Raw genomic sequence first — 17,150 nt, forward strand, 5'->3', positions numbered from 1 at the left:
GTGACATCTGACATCAATGCAACAAGCAACACGGTAAAACACACGGTATATCACCTACAAAGCATGTTTGTTTATAAAAAAATTTACATAGATATAATAAAGTCTGGGAAGAAATTATAAATGTTCCTGTCTCATTTTCTACCAACAAATTACAGCAAGATTTCACAAAAACTACTGGACGGATTACCATGAAACCTAGGATGTGGAATGGGTCAGTAAAGAACCCATTATTTTGCTATGGATCCAGGGATTTTTCCACTGATTTCCCACTGAATATTTAATGAGTCTAGATGAAAAAAATCTTGCCTATTTACGGGACCTTGTGTGAATTTAAATGGACTATTGAGCCTTGGTATGCGCTCTAGTGCCTTTCTAGTTTATTTTATGGATAAGTATCTATTCCTACTTGGAGATCCTTTTCTTTGTTTCTGATGATGTCACAGAATTTTGCTTCTGAATCAGGCCGTAGTTGTCATTAAACTACATAAGTGAAGTGCTACCCTCAGTGTTTTCCTGTTAAGATCTTCCTAAAGAGCATCATCACCCGGATGCAGTCACACCGGCTGCTTTGCCTCAACAGTAAGATCTGAACTCAACTGAGCACATAAACAGCTGCTCGGGTCCTTTGAGTGCCATTCTGTTAGCAGTGAAATCAGTGTCACAGGTCTTTACATGGCTGATGACTTTGGTGGAGTCAGGTAAGGAGTGAGATCTGTCAGGCTGCTTGGTCATGTGGGACTCATCAGCCTGCAGCTCTGAGCTCTCCAGTGATTCTTCTTCAAACCAGTGTGGATGCTCCAGCTGATGTGCATGGAAAGCCTCTATGGCATCCTGCAGGGCTCTACCCGAGGGGCACTGATGGTACACGTCCTCGGAAAGCCCTTCGATGTGGTTCATTCTGCCTGGTTCATGCTTCTCAGTGTCCAGGATCCTAAAAAACAGTTCCTCGAACTGTTTCATCAGCTTGTACCTCACTGCGATGTTGAAAGGTGAAGGGACGTCCTCCTCTGAACAAACATGATCGAAATAAGCCACCAAGTATTTTTCATAGGATGCAGATCTGATGAAATGTGGCACCAGGAGGCAGAGGGCTGGAGTGAGCATGTCGCCTACAGGTGAGTGGACGTCCTCCCTCAGAATAACCTGTTTGTCTCCACACATGGCTCTCCATTTGGCCTGTACCCCTCTTGAGCACAGGATTAGTATCTTATCTGAGGAGTTTTCAATTTGCTCTCTGTGCCAGTCCAACCACTGAATCCTTCCCAGTGCTCCCAGTCTGGCAGAGTCCAGCAGATCCAGCACCACTTCTGTGCCGCATTTGGCTGCAAGGAAGCCACACAGCTTGAGAACGATGTTTTTGTACAAGGGGTGGTCGAGAGAGTAGAGGACCAGGACTCGTTTTCTCTCTTGCATTTGAAAACCCTCTGGCTGGTGTCTGGCAGCAGATGAGGATGTGTTCAGGGAACCTGGGAAAATGATGCAGTTAATCAAGTTTGAATTCAATGATAGCTTAATTTAAATGAATTCAAGTTAAGTTTAAGTGTACGAGGACAAACCTTTATGACATGCTCTCCACAGGAAGTAAAAAAAGAAAAGCGCAATGACAAACAGGCCCACCACTGCCTTTATGATGAACGTCCGTGGTGAAGAATCTGAATAAAAAACAAGATAAACAGATAGAGTTTAGAAACACCTTTATGTAAATACAAAAAGTTAATGAAAACATAATGAAACCAGTGATTCCCAATCTGAGGTTTGGCGCTCATGCACTGGTCTTAAATCTCAATGGGTTGGTTAAAAGATTCATAAAAAAAAGGTTTGATACCTAAATTTGCATCTGTTTTCTTTTATATTATTAGTTCACATTTTTGGGGTTTGAAATAAATATTTAAATAATTTCAGAAAGGCTGTAACAAGGGGTAACAAGTGAACTGTGCTTCATTTTAATGGGTCTTTGGAGTCACTGATTCAAGTCATTGAGAATGGGTCAAAAAAGGTACTTACAAGGACAGTCTTTGATTGTTATCTCGTGGCGTTGACAGCTGTTTTTGCATCGTATAAAAAAGGGTTGAATCTATGAAACAGCAGAGTAAAGTCACTGTAATGTTGATACTCTTCCTCTGAAAGTTAAATTACATTGTTAACTAATGATGATGGGAGATTAAATCAAAACCGAACTCACCGATAACAACATGTCACACTTTGGGAGCTGCCCAAAACCAAATGCAAAGGTCACGTTTAGTGATGTTCTGTTCTCCTGTTTGTTTAATGGAATAAGAAAATAAATTCTGGTTTAGTTACTCTACAGCATGTGCATGATGGTCGAACAAATTAGGTCTCACACAGTTATTCTGGTCATCCCTGGTGAAATGGGAGACATTAGGTGTATTTACCTTTGAGACATTGTGTGAATAATGGGAAGTCTGGCTCTGGATGGAGACTTGGTATCTCTCTGAATACTCTGCTGCCTCAAAACCCACAACGACAAACAACTTTTTCTTTTCCTCATCGAAATACATGGCTGGGGTCATGTGAGGCTTCCATAGACTACCTGAAATAAAATATGCAAAGAGTACAATGGATTTCTTGGGGTTTTGCATTAAAACTGGAGAAGTGTAAAAATGAGAAATTTACCATTTTCGATACACATTTGAGCCGTTTGGATTCTGCTGTCACCACATCCTGATGATTGAGAAGAAGCTGATTAGGACGTTTTAAACTTCCTCTTGTTAACAAAAAAAGCAACAAAATCAGTGAACTGGGGAAATAACGACAAAAATGTAAATAATAAGGTGAACAAGTATAAAGTGTCCTGCTGCTTTAACAAATAAACAACATGTTGAAAGGGAAACTTAAAATCAATGCTGCAGTTGTTAATTGATTAGATGGCAATCGATTAACTTTTTTTTATAACTGTGCAAATACGATTGACATCATGTGACAAATCCCAAAAATGTATATCTGACAAAAAATAAGAAAATAAAAATACTTTTGATGATATTTTTGACTTTTGAGACATGAAGGAAACTCACCTGGGATAATAATGATCTTTCTCATAGTGAGGTCTTTACTCTTGGGTTCTGGCAAATTAACAACTGACACTGCGTATGTATGATCAGGCTCGACCACAACTCCATCCAAGGAAAAGTTCCACTGATAGAGAAATGAAAATCATAATTGCTTTATATCATCTGTGTGTATATGTGTATACTGGTTGGCACTGCTACAGCAGAAGTTAAAGATATATGTTGCTTACCCTCTCATAGCTTGGATTAAGCTGTTTACTGATATTGAAAGAAAACCGCACACATACACTCTGATTACTTTTTTCATCCCGAATATTTATCTCTGACCCAGACAGGTGTAATACACCTCCTGTGAATAGAAGAGCATATTGTAGAGTAAAGTGCTTTTACACAGAGCTGCAGAGTTTAGCATTACTTACCATTTGACTCTAAACTCCATTCCACATTCATACTGGGGACGATCCCACGTTCGTCAGTCACGACTCCCACATACTCAGAAAACGAATATGGGCCGCTAGGAGCTTGAGATACCTTGTGTTTATCTGAACAGTTATCTGGCATTTAGGGGATAGTGCAAACATGAGCATGTTTCAGATACATTTCACGGACTGATATGCAGTGGTGGAAAATTGTACAGAAATATGCAATACATTTACTTTATCACGACACAAAGGTAAAAATTTGTGAAACTTGTTATTTACTTGAAATTTCCCAATGAGTTCTGCTTATTTCATTTCACTCCTACGCTACTTTGCTCCACTGCAAAATATTCCATCTGACGTCATAGTAACTAAGTGCTTGACAAATTCTGATTAATAGAACAACATCAATGTAAAAAGAACATTCATTAAAGTTAGTCCCACACTCACCAGCTCATTAATGCATACATTTTCCACCTTACTAAGAATAATACTAAAAACTGTCATATCCAAAAGTGCCTAGACTTGTACAAAATATTTCCATTCTGTTGTTTTAACTATAGGCTACATAACAATTAAAATACTCACTGATTTTGCAAATGGAAAGACCCTGAAAAAAATACGGCAAAACACACATGTTATGATTGGAAATAACCCACTTCAATATTTGTTAACACTGCTCAAAGATACTTTGAATCCTCACCGGTTGTCTGCAGTCCTGATGTGGGTTCAGAATCCGAAGACAAGACGAAGCTGTGAGTCCAGCAGTTAAACAAAAACAGAAAAAAGAAAGCTGGCCCATTGTGTTGCTGGTGGTGCTGCACAATACAGGAGAAAAAGCTTTAGAAACTAAAGAGTAAATACAAAACACTAAGTGACTCTTTCTGAGGAGATGGTTTGAGGGTCTGGTTAAACAAACACTAAGAAGAAAATGGCACTCTGACTTTAACCAGTGAGATTTGTTTCAGATTTATCAGGTGCTGGCATCTGAATACACAGGAAGGACGTCCTTATCAGGTGTGGTTTGTAGTTTCCATTCCTATCGAGAGAACAGAATTGGTTACTTATATTGCTGTCTGAATGTTTGATTTTCTTGTTCCTACTTCTCAAAGAATGTAAAAACTTATGCCATCTAATATGTCAATGCACCAACCATTCACTGGGTGGCAGCAGCGACCAAGTTTATAAATAGTATATGTCCTGTCGAAAGATTGTACCCTGCATTTTGGTATTTAAAACCATATTGTATGTTATTTGGATATTTTAGTCTTTGTTGGACAGTAAACGGTAGAACATTTACAGGAAATGAGGAGGAAAAAGGGACATGAGCATCTAAGGTGCCAAGGATTCTATTTTATAGGACAAAAATGTGTCTGTGGCTCTGTTTGGATCTTGAGCTCAACTGTATCAGTTTACATAACTCACAGACAGACATGTGGACAGAGAGAGAGACCCGCAACCAGAGAGACAAACAGAAAGACAAAGAGACATACAGACAGACAGAGAGGTGGATAGACAGACAGACAGACACAGGCAGAGAGAAAAACAGACAGACAGAGAGACAAACAGACAGATAGGTGAATGGTAAGACAGACAGATAGACATACAGACAGACAGGTGAATGGTAAGACAGACAGATATTCAGACAGCCAGACAGGTGGATGGTAAGACAGATAGAGAGAGAGACATACAGACAGAGAGAAATACAGATCAGATATAGAGAGGGACAGACAGACAGACAGACAGACAGACAGACAGACAGACAGACAGACAGACAGACAGACAGACAGACAGACAGACAGACAGACAGACAGACAGACAGACAGACAGACAGACAGACAGACAGACAGACAGACAGACAGACAGACAGACAGACAGACAGACAGACAGACAGACAGACAGACAGACAGACAGACAGACAGACAGACACACAGACAGACAGACAGACAGACACACAGACACACAGACAGAGAGACACACAGACAGAGAGAAATACAGACAGAGAAAGACAGACATACAGACAGATAGACGAACAGACAGGCAGAGAGAAAGAAAGACATAGAGACATAAAGACATTACATTAGAAAAGCGACTTACAATAATTGCATTCAACCATGAGGGAACAAACCCAAAACAGCAAGAATCAAGTAAGTAATCAAGTAAGACATACAGATAAACAGACAGACAAACAGACAGACGGTAATGGACAGACATAGACAGAGAGGTGGATAGACAGACAGACAGACATAGACAATTAGACATATAGGTGGATGGAAATTAAATTACATGTAATTTTATCCAAAGTGACCTAAAATTTGTGCCTTGTGTTTTTTGGGGTTCCTAAGGACACTTCTGCATGCAGATGGGGAAGACAGCCTTCTGGTTGGGAGACGACCACTCTACCCCTCAGCCACACCCACTCCAGACAGACTGATAGATAGAAAGACAGAAAAATGGAAAGACAGACAGACAGACAGACAGACAGACAGACAGACAGACAGACAGACAGACAGACAGACAGACAGACAGACAGACAGACAGACAGACAGACAGACAGACAGACAGACAGACAGACAGACAGACAGACAGACAGACAGACAGACAGACAGACAGACAGACAGACAGACAGACAGACAGACAGACAGACAGACAGACAGACAGACAGACAGACAGACAGACAGACAGACAGACAGACAGACAGACAGACAGACAGACCTACAGATTGATAGAGAAACAGACAGACAGACAGAAAGGCAGATGGACAGACAGTCCTGTGCCTCTGACGACTCACCAGAATAGAAAGTAGCTGTTGTATTTATCCTCTGTATGAGAGTGGTGTCACAGCAGTGATTCAGGAGCCATGATGGCACCATGATCCAAATATAAAAATACACTTATATTCAGAACAACTGTCTTCCAGTCTGTGACGTGCTGCGTTCAGGATTTATGTAAATATTTTATTCAACCCACCAATTTTGCAGTTGAAAACATATATAAGAAATAGCACAATACAATTCATCTGTAAAAATTCTTACTATTAAGTAAAGATAACTGGTATCTGAACCGTAGCTGTTTTCTATGCAATTGTTTGTAAAACTTTTCCTCCTCTTGTTTACTGTCCACACATTCAGTCAACAACATATTGTATTCAAGTAAGTCTGTTTTTTATTCAGGAGGTCACTAAACTTGTGATTGGCCACAGGAGAGCAACTGATTGATCAGTTCACCTTGAGTAAAGTTGTTGTTGTATGTGAGTGCAAAGGTCGGTCCGTCCTTTGGTTCCAAACCCCAAGTCTTGAAAACTATTGGAAGAATTACCACAACACCCTGAATGGACCCAAAGAAACAAATAACTTTGGTGATGCTCGGATCCCCTTAGCATCTTAGCCTGCTCAAAGTATGGTCATGCCCAAAAACAACTTAACAACAAAACAATTATACTACTTTATTAAAGGATTTTCCAATTCGTCTTCATAAACTGATTCACTTTTGAACCCGACCTGAAAAGGCACCTTCATAACAGTTTGTCTTTGTCGTTAGAGCCTAAGCCAGCACGTCCCATGACAGGTATCTGATGTCTGCACAGAGGATTACTCAGCTGCCTATCAGATCAGGGGTGTTTGAGGTGTGACCCTGTGCAGAACAATAACATGAAATAAATGGGTCACGGGTTGAGGGCGACTCAAGAAGGGGATTGTGCATTGTGATACAGCAATTGTCAGGTGCTGGAGGGGGGGCATTCACATCATCACGGCACGAATCGCTCGATTATAACTATAAAGTCATTTCCTGACCTCGCTCACCACTGCTGCTGCTGCTGCTGCTCTGATTTCTTCTAAAACTCAAGGTAAGTTGGATCCTTTAATGAAACTCTTATGTGTCGCAACAATTCAGATTCATTCTAGATCTTCTAGTCTCTACAGCCAAGTGTTAGTCTGGGTTAAGTCTAGTCCAGCTTTACAGTGAGTAGTGAACACTGCATATCAGCATGCCCCTGACCAGCCTACTGTATACTGTCGCCGGTATTTATATGAGGGAATCCCTGCTATGTTACTACTTCTGACAAGGTTTCAAAGCAACCTTGTGGCTTTCAGGCTTTGACTTCTACGACACCTCAAGCTTCTTGATGGGCGCTTGATCCTCTAAGTGAGGATATGTAACCCGAGGCTTGAACTGGCCACCGAAGTATTGGTGCTTGACCCACGGCTACGGCTGAAAAGCTGGTGTGATAAGTGATGATGGCTCACTCGTATGGACTGGCGTGGAGGGCAAAGTCTGCAGGCTTTGCTTGTTTACCTTGACTTTTGCTCCCTGTCAAGCCGGCTTACCACAAATTGGATATATTGCTGTGTTGTGTTAAAGGGCCCTGACAGGCTTTAGTTCTGCTCTGACACCTCAATCTGTTTATTAATATGAAATGTCAGAGTTCATTTATTAAATGTTGTTGATTAAGGTCAGAGAAAGTGACGGAAAGTGACACTGGAGGGGATATAATGACAATTATATTACACAACTTATTTAAGTCCTTTTCATTTTCATTTGAACCTAAACTGGAACTTTCTAGTGTGGATGCTACATGCAAACAACTAATAACCTGATTCAAAACAAGAAAACAATCATATTAATCCTGAAGGGCTAGGGCTGCTCTAGTTTTCCAGTCTAACAGTCCCCACAGATTTTGTTTTGTCCCTCACTTGGCTGCTAGAGCTCTGCAGCTTAACTGTCTCTGGCATCATCAAGGCCACATGATGCGAGGACACACCAAAGCATGAGCGACATGTGTCCAAATATAGCCGCACAAACAGACCCCTCATCACCCCTTTATAACAATAGTAAGGATTAGCTGGTCCTGGAAGAATAGAGAGGTGTAGCCGAGAGCCCCTGTGGAGAATTAGCACTTATAAATCTATTATTTCACTTGTCGTATTCACCATTTTCATCATGCTATTTGTTGACAATACTACTGAGACTTTGCTGGATACAGATAAATAATATGATGATTTATATTAAGTGAAGTTTGCATCAATTGTCTAATAAAACACATGTTATTGATAAAATGATTCTAAAAATTGTGTTTTTGCTCAAAAGGTACCATAAGTTGCAACCATGTCTGAGGGGTGAGTATTAACTTCTTTACGTAACTGATTTGTGTACAAATCCACTCCACTTCACATATTCTCTACTTTTACTGTGTGTTCTCACCGACCTGTTTCTTCTGGTTTCCAACAAAATATTCTTTTGTTCACTTTTCATGTCAAATGATGAGGAAGACCGGTGAGCAAAAATGTTTTCTTTCATTAATTGATCATCCGTATATATTCAGAGGTTTTATGAATTCCATGCTTAATATTACATATAAAACCTAGATTTATAGCCGTGTGTGAATGTGTAAAGTGTGCGTTTCTTTGTCACAGAGAAAGCCAAAGTATTCAGCAACTCGCCGTCTGCATTTGAAGGTAAGACTTGTAGCGCTTGAGCCAATATGTGAACAGCATGCTGCATGATCACCTCCAACAAGGACATTGTGTTGTGACCCCTGTCCATTTGTTTGTTAGTTTGTATGTTTATTTGTTTGTTTGTGAACCAGATTACACAAAAACAACTGAACAGATTAGGAGGAAACTTGGTGGATCAGGGAAGAACTACTTACATTTTTTGTGAATCTGGATCAGGGGGCATTTGATTGCGAATATTCATTGTTTTCCCAGAGAATATTCAGGCATATTCAGGGAACTAATATCTATGAGTAAATATAATTTTGTGCAGCTTGACTGAATTTCAGTGGATCGATGGTTTTGGGGAGTTGAAAACTGTTTTGGTTTTCATCACTAAATAAGACCTTGTTATCCTCCAGTCCAAACTGCTGAAGAAGGCAGCTTCTATGCTGGTGGCTGAAAGTGAAGAGACAAAACAGGAGAAAGAAAGAGTTGTGAACGAGTGTTTCCCTCCACTGAAGCTCTCAGGTCTGTCCGTCCAGGAGCTGCAGGTACTGACGCAACCAGCTCAGCTGATTTGATCAGTGTTACTTTACTTTTATAGTTTATATCTGTTTTTTTCATGGTTATTTTTTCTTTGCAGGATCTTTGTAAAGAGCTAAATCGTAAGATTGATGCTGTAGATGAAGCACGCTATGATATGGAGGCTAAGGCAGTCAGAAGTGGGACTGAGGTACAGTTGGTCGCAAATACAATATAAATACATTTACTGGCCTATCTGGATGATTTAGTGGGATTGTTGGTTCACCAGTGAGCTTGACTTTTGTTGCACAGATCCAGACACTGAATCACAAGATCATTGAGCTGAAGGGGGTGAAGCGGCCCAACCTGAAGAGGGTGAAGAAAACGACGGACGACATGCTGGGTGCATACACCGAAAACACCAAACTCACAAAGGCGGATTTCAAGGCCAAACTGAAGACAGTGAAGAAAGAGGATGACAAGGTAAAGTTGTTGGCTGATAAAATCGTCCACAGGGCATAATACACTTTGGATTAAAAATCTATTGTGTCATCACTTTCCAGAAGGAAGAGGTGACCGACTGGCGTAAGAACGTGGAGGCCATGTCCGGTATGCAGGGCAGGAAGAAGCTGTTCACTGCTGGACAATAAGAGGCTGCTCATGTTAAACAAGACGATGTTAGCAACACATTGATTCTAAAGAAAATCTTGAGTTTCCAATGTTGAAGTGATTTATTCAAGATTAAAATTAATTGATTTTTTTGTCTTAATTTAAGAATTAATGTCCACACAAAAAATATTTTGCTTTCAGGATGAAACAAACCTGATAAGTTCATGTCAACACAACAAATATTAAACAAATGCACAAATGCACTTGATGTAATGTAAACCTGTATATAATGACTGCCACTGTGTGCCACTTTAATTAGACGAATTTGCATCCTTTGAATGTTGAAATTGTGTCTTTTGACTGGAGTACGTTTGAGTTTGTTTTTTGAAGTGCAGTATTCATATTATACAGATGATGGCGCTGTCCCCCTATGTGTAATACATGTGATGCTGATTAAACAACCACAATCACTTGTCTGTTTAATTTGTCTCATTTGTTCATGTTTAATTGTAATCTAGTGATCCAGTTAGCTATTTCAATAATACTAGAAATTATAGTGGTGTGTTAGATTCACAGTCAAACAGATGTTAATGCAGAGTCCAGACTCCTCTGACATCCTATAATGTGGTTGTTGAGTGGTGGGGAACCTGCTGTTGGGGGGGATGTCATGTGGAGGTGCAGTGATTTACAGTTCACTTGCTCTCATGACACAGGAGGCAGCATTTTAGTTTGACACTCACAGTATAAAATAGGCGACAATCAAGACTGTGACTTGAGCTTTCTTCTTCATTTCATTCATCTTCATTTAAATTCACTGAGTCTAACCCCGACAGGATTTCTGAAGAGATTTAAAAAGGTATGTTGATTGATTTGATGATGACAATGAGAATATTTAATACAGTTTCACCTGTTGTCTGGAAGGAAAAGGTAATGCAGAGCCAAGGGAAACGTCATAAACATGCAAATTTACTGTAAATTTAAGATTTATTTCTGTTTTTTCAGGAAACATGGTGCTTTGACCTTTTTTTGTAAGAACGCAATTATTTAAACACATGTGTGGGAATTTTTTATAATTCCTATACTTATACTGCTGTTTGTCTTTTCCTGCAATAACTAATTCAGATTTTGTTTCTGGTCTGGTTGCCTTGAAAACAGATCATTCAAACAACCTGCAACACACAGACAGTGTTTCTAATTCAGAGTTTTAACGTTGGTGTTTTTGGATGAGTCTCACCGAGCTTATCCAGCAAAGCGTGAATACAAAGTTAGTGTAGTAATATAAACTAAAATAATGGTTCACAAAATGAATCACATAATAATTCATACATGATAAAATATCAGTTCATTTATAAAAGCTTCGAGTTTATTATACAGTTGAAAAATGCTAAAGAAATCTTGCTTGCATATATTGCTTCTATTGTGAAATCTTTTCAGACCTGGGTCTATAACCTTTTATTCTTTTTTCAGCAGACCAGAGGCATCCAACCATGTCTGAGGGGTAAGTTATATAAATATCTTTTGTTTACTTAAAAATTAACCATGTATAAAATTGTTGTTTTGTGATGTCATTACTCAACCTGTATTCTTATTTCTTTCTTTTCCAAATCTCTTCATCCACAGACCTGTAAGTATTCTTATTATCTGAGGATTGTATTATTATTATCTTAAAATGATTTATCTTTTAAACCATGTGGATCTTTTTATGTAACTGTTTTCATCTTCTGTCTTTTATGCAGAAAAAATCAAAGACCTCTGCCTCTCGCAGGCTGGCTCTAAAGGTGCAGTCTCTTCATTACAACATCATGTCTGTGACCATCTGACCCAAAACAATTTACTGCTAAATCATCTACATCATGACACAATCCACATGTCCACAAAATGTGCCAGTAAAACTGTGTGTGTCTTTCCTAATCCTAGACCAAACTGCTGAAGATGGCGACGGTGATGTTGGAGAAGGAGAAGGAGGCGAAGAAGCTGGAGAGAGAAAGTTCTTTGAGTGAGCGAGTCCCTTCAGTCCAGCTGTCGGGTTTGTCCATGCAGGACCTTCAGGTATGTTCAGGTCACTGCACTAGCCCCCTATCGCACATACCACAATGAAACGACATGGGTTAAATGGTTCACACGTAAGCAGCCCTCTAGAAGCCATGCATTCAGCATGTTCATGCAAGAGGTGCATTGGAGAACATATATATATATATTTTGGGAATTTGGCTGACACAACTACTCAGTCAAACGTTCAAGGCAATAGCAACTCAATAAAATATTACCTAGCATATAAAATACACAGCAAGTATCCACTAATAATTAAGGTAGTACTCTAGATGTAACCTGACACGTGCAGCAGTAACAGAAGACTTTCATTACATTTGATCCTCTCTCTGTCGATAGGCTGTGTGCAAAGACCTGTACCATAAGATTGATAAAGTGGATGACGAGCGCTACGACATTGAAGCCAAGGTGGTGAAAAATAGCAAGGAGGTACGTGTTGTTTAAAGGTTAAGTGTATAAGATATAGTGGTGAAGTTGCATGTTGCAGCTGAATACCCACACCCGTGGAAACCTTCAGTTGTCATACAAACTCAGAAGGTGTTTTGTTTGTCCAGTTTGGGCTTATGTAAAAAACATGGCAGCCTCCGTAGAGAGGACCTGCACTTGATGTAAATATGAAGTATTTAAATATAAAGGGGCCATTCTAGGGTAAAAAACACAACCATTTGAATTTAGATGATTACACACTAGTCAAAACATCACTAGGATTATAATATATTCAATGTCTGCCAATAGCTCCCTTTCACCTAAATCTTACACACTGAAGATGTTCTACTTGTTTACCACAGATTGAGAATCTGTCTCAGAAGATCGTCGAGCTGAAGGGCAAGATGAAGCGGCCCACTCTGAAGAAGGTGAAGGTCTCAGCCGACGCCATGCTGGGAGCGCTGCTGGGCTCCAAGGTGAAAGAGTCCGTGGACTTCAAGGCCAACCTCAAGACTGTGAAGAAAGAGGAGGAGAAGGTAAGAGTGGCAAATAGCCCCCAGTCATTTCGTTTTTATGCGCTGGTTTTGAAAGTTTTCAAGATGATATGAGAGGAGGTCAAAGGGACACTTCTCTTCTCACCACTATGCTGATGGAGGGGTGGGTGAAGTGTTTGAGTCCACAAAACACTTTTGGAGTCACAGTCCAATACAATTGAAGTAACTGGGGACCACTTCTTCAAACGTTCAGAAAAACACAAAATGTCATCCAAGTGTCCGTAAGCCTAAATATCCTCTGATATCCTCCTCGCGCGTGGATCACAGCAGACAGAGTGACAAGTTAATGAGTGCATTTTCAGTTTTGGGGAACTATCCCTTTAAGGCTTAAACTGGGTTTGAATAATATGCTGTGGTTCTGCTTGTGTTACATTTGAGAGAAAATACAGTATCACTAATACTCGTTAATAATCTTCCTCTACACAGAAAGAGGAGACTGACTGGCGTAAGAACGTTGAGGCCATGTCGGGTATGGAGGGCAGGAAGAAGCTGTTTGATGCAGGACAGTAGATCTGTATGTTTGGATACTTTAAATATGAATGCTCTTTTACAATGGACAGAATTAAGAAGGGAAAAATGTGAGTGTGCAATATTCATGTTTAAGATTCAATTCAAGATTCAAAGGAAGAAGATTGTGTATATTTCAAATATAATCTCTCCTGTCCATGATTTTATGATGTTGGCACTGTTGGAAATCGGCATTTGGAAATCAGTTGTGTTTCATGAGCTGTAAATTTGTGGTGAATCCCGGTTTATCTTATGATAATAAATACTTCAGATGAAATCACAAAGCTGATGCTGTTTTTTTGTTTCTAAATATCTACCTTCTCATCACCTTCATCCCAAGACTGGGATCACAAGTCAGTTGGTAGTAAAAATTCTAGGACCTGGCAGTTGACAACAATAGCAGCTGAGAACAAAGTTGTTAAATCCTCTTTGCAATCAAAAGCGGAGCTGTGAACGTCCCAAAATAAGAGAGGTCACAGGTTCAGGGCTGCAATAAACTGCTCAGTTAAAATGTCAAGGAGCACGGTTACAATCAGCGCACCTCCTCCTAAATATAATCATTACAGACACAATACGAGACACACAAGACCTTTTAATAATAAAATAACATTTACACAAATCTTTCAATAGATTTTCAATAGATGCTCTAGTTTTAGCTTCTAAATATTTTGGGTTTGGTACTGAGGCTCTGACAGAACAAGCGATTTGAAGTGGTCACACAATTGAATTTAATGGGACTGTTGGGTCGTGGTGAGGTGGATGTGCCCCACTGAGTTATATTTTAGTGTTGATCATAAACTCTGCAGTATGTTTAAGAGATGCCATTTCCTAGATGCTTCTTTAGCAAAGCCTCTTTGAATACCGTTGCCCTCGTAAAGCTTCAGATTGCTATCCCACTTTGGATGAGCCAGTAAGACTCACTCCCCTGTTGCTCTTTCAGTCCTGGTACAAATGTCGTGCCTCCTTCTCCACCATCCTATATTCACTCTCAGGTGTAAATAATCCCAATCTCTCGCCTGTTAATGCCAGCGCTGCTATGTGTCAGAATTGCACCTGTTTTTTCAGCCCACGCATCCACCTGCCGGCTCCAGCAGAGAGGATTTCAATATTTGCTTATCATCTCTACGTAATCAGGGATGATGGTGGAGCCTCTGCACCAAACTCGAATTATTTATGTTGCTGTAATTAACATTTCAAACATGAGTTGACTTAATAAACTGGACACTAGGTGACTTGTCAGCAGATTCATAATGTGAACTCTGAAAATCATGTTATCATCAGCGTGATGAGTTCACACCCACTGCTATCTTTTAGAGGTGATCCTATACTACAAAAAGATTGTAGGTATACCTGTATGTCTGTGACAGCACATGAACCCTAGTCTTCTGGCAAAAAGTCTGATGCACCAAATGTCCACTCCAACTTCCACACATTTCCACCTGCTAAGGAACATTACATCACATTAGGTGAGCAACTATACAATGTCGACATAAGTCTAAAGGAGGGTTTAAAAAAAAAAAAAAAGAACTACTGGTGCTATTACGGGAGTTAGAAGATCCACTATTTTTGGATGTTGATCAACTGTGTATAAGAGACAACATGTCTCGATGTCTCCGCCTCTTCTGCATCACTACTGTCCAGTCTTTTTTCTCATCTTCTGAGTGTTCCCCAACTTTACGGAAGTGCAAGTCATTGTGGTAGCACTTTAAAGCTATAGGTTTAAAGCAAAGTTAAGAGTCGTCTCAAGATAATATTTGTGTTTACTTCACTAGTCTTCGTGAGGACCTGAGTCCCTGAGTGGCCGAGCATTTGATTCCTTGTTGCGACAGAGGCTAGCTCAGCTTACGCACCTTCAAGCCTTGACATGCAGCTGTTCTTGTTCCTCTACTCCCCTAAATACAAACCAGAGTGATCCTTGACTTTGTTCTTTACTACAAGATGGTCCTGTAATGTGTGAGCAGACTGCAGGAGTCAGTGATCATGCAAATGCAATGGAAGAGTGATGTACAGTCAGATGGATGGAGGATATCAGAAATGATGCAAAGAGAACTAGCTAACTAAATTCTAGCAACAGCAAGATGTCAGACAACATCTCCCAAAATAAATTAGATGGACCATAAATGTATTTGCAAACAATACCAATGATATGGCTGTTTTAAACACGGATATGTAATATTGGAGTTGGCAGCACTTTCAACACATCTATACATGTCTATTGCATGACATCTTGTCATGATCCAGATTCACATTGGGTGCTGCTTCATTTGTTTCCATAAATGAAGCAGCATGACGAAATGCAGATACTGTAGTTTGAAACCTTTCTTCAGTTTGACACATTAAAATCTTGGCCCAAACTCCATCTGGTCCAGACACTGACCCAGCCTGACTGTGGTCAGCCCTTTAAATGCTCCCTGCCACCTCCGACAGCAGGTGCTGTGGAACCCAGGCCAGATGGCCCAAGGTTTAGGCCCATAAATGTACTTTAATGACCCCCTTTCCTGTCTGAATATTGTGGAGATGCCTCGTACACCAGTAAATGTCAGTGTTGGTGCACACACAGTAGCAGTAGCACAGATTGCAAGGGGTCTATTTTCGAGAGCCATCCGCATTTGGCACGGACACTATAAATCTGATTTTTCTCCACCGCTGCCCCTTCACACACACTTTCTCCGAGGAGCTTCACTAAGGTACGGAGGTGCTCTTCTGATACTTATGGATTAAAGTAGATTGAGTGATTAAAGGTGATGTGAAATGGATTCTGTGATTAGGAAGTATTCTTTCAGCCTGGTAAAACCTACTGGTATCTTAGAATCTGTAAAAGCTCTAACGCAGAGTAATGTCTTGTGGTTAAAACTTTAACAACGAGCAGAAAGTTGTCATCCAACATGCCTGTGGATTATCTGGCCGTTCACCTTTTTTGTCACCTATGCAGAGAAGCTCATCTGTCGTGTTAACGCCAGACTCAGAATTTGGCTTTTTGTATTTTTCATACTTAGATTTATATTGTAAGAATGCATATTGCATGTAAAATTACATTGCAATTTTTTAATTTACCATTACTTAACAACTTAAATCTTTGAAGAACAACATTTTTTTTTAATTCTGTTGGGATCATCGATTGGTTGCATGTCATGTGGAAAATGTGAATCATCATAAAAAACTTACACGGAATTTTTTACCAACACAATGTTATCGTACATCCTAAAGGATATACGTAACTTTGAAGATCCTCTAAAAGGCAAACAATTAGGGGAGTAAACTATTAATACCGGTGTGCACCAGCAGTTTTAATGTGTGAATAACTGTTTGGAGTGCATGAAATACTTTGAACAGGGAAGATCATCAATCTTCAGTGTCCGTTCTCAGTTCAACAGGGCTCAATGTGAAGGGAACTTACTCTATTTGTAATAAAGTGCACAAGTGTTAATATTTCCTAAGATTCAGCTTCACATATACTGTATTTTTTTTTTGATTAAAATGTAAATTATGCAACTGCCTTTCTTTTCTGCTTTTCAGTGTGAGAGTTTAAGACGATCATGGCTGATGAGTGAGTATGATCGCTTCATGATGTTTGCAGTGACAGCTTCAGATTATTACGTAAAA

At 39.8% G+C, this 17,150-nt stretch overlaps 3 protein-coding genes across 3 annotated transcripts; 2 read left to right on the forward strand and 1 right to left on the reverse strand.

Annotated features, from left to right (window-relative positions):
- Positions 1-573: 573 nt before the first annotated feature.
- Positions 574-3,587, reverse strand: LOC133009712 (interleukin-17 receptor A). Its single transcript, XM_061077250.1, has 9 exons — positions 3,446-3,587; positions 3,257-3,375; positions 3,033-3,153; positions 2,635-2,682; positions 2,394-2,551; positions 2,183-2,257; positions 2,005-2,074; positions 1,557-1,652; positions 574-1,466 (listed from the first exon to the last, which is right to left on the reverse strand). The coding sequence occupies exons 1-9, from the start codon at positions 3,585-3,587 to the stop codon at positions 574-576; spliced, it is 1,722 nt and encodes a 573-aa protein (XP_060933233.1).
- A 5,257-nt stretch (positions 3,588-8,844) lies between these two features.
- On the forward strand, positions 8,845-10,068 carry LOC133009423 (troponin I, slow skeletal muscle-like). The gene is made up of 5 exons (XM_061076925.1): positions 8,845-8,901; positions 9,300-9,431; positions 9,524-9,613; positions 9,715-9,885; positions 9,966-10,068. The coding sequence occupies exons 2-5, from the start codon at positions 9,327-9,329 to the stop codon at positions 10,050-10,052; spliced, it is 453 nt and encodes a 150-aa protein (XP_060932908.1). The 5' UTR covers positions 8,845-8,901; positions 9,300-9,326; the 3' UTR covers positions 10,053-10,068.
- Positions 10,069-11,498: 1,430 nt separating this feature from the next.
- LOC133009422 (troponin I, slow skeletal muscle-like) lies at positions 11,499-13,550 on the forward strand. The gene is given in 6 exon segments (XM_061076924.1): positions 11,499-11,513; positions 11,748-11,789; positions 11,929-12,060; positions 12,400-12,489; positions 12,849-13,022; positions 13,467-13,550. Coding segments are annotated over 6 exon segments (537 nt in total).
- Positions 13,551-17,150: the final 3,600 nt, after the last annotated feature.

The sequence above is a fragment of the Limanda limanda genome, chromosome 8 (assembly GCF_963576545.1).
Source record: "Limanda limanda chromosome 8, fLimLim1.1, whole genome shotgun sequence".
Classification (NCBI taxonomy): Eukaryota; Metazoa; Chordata; class Actinopteri; order Pleuronectiformes; family Pleuronectidae; genus Limanda; species Limanda limanda.

Coding starts and splice junctions, on each gene's coding strand:
- LOC133009423 (XM_061076925.1), top strand. CDS start 9,327: ATGCTGGTGGCTGAAAGTGAAGAGACAAAACAGGAGAAAGAAAGAGTT. Junction 9,432..9,523: donor TGTCCGTCCAGGAGCTGCAG/GTACTGACGCAA, acceptor TTTTCTTTGCAG/GATCTTTGTAAAGAGCTAAA. Junction 9,886..9,965: donor TGAAGAAAGAGGATGACAAG/GTAAAGTTGTTG, acceptor ATCACTTTCCAG/AAGGAAGAGGTGACCGACTG.
- LOC133009712 (XM_061077250.1), bottom strand. CDS start 3,587: ATGCCAGATAACTGTTCAGATAAACACAAGGTATCTCAAGCTCCTAGC. Junction 2,552..2,634: donor TCAAATGTGTATCGAAAATG/GTAAATTTCTCA, acceptor ATTTTATTTCAG/GTAGTCTATGGAAGCCTCAC. Junction 2,075..2,182: donor AGTGTGACATGTTGTTATCG/GTGAGTTCGGTT, acceptor GCTGTTTCATAG/ATTCAACCCTTTTTTATACG.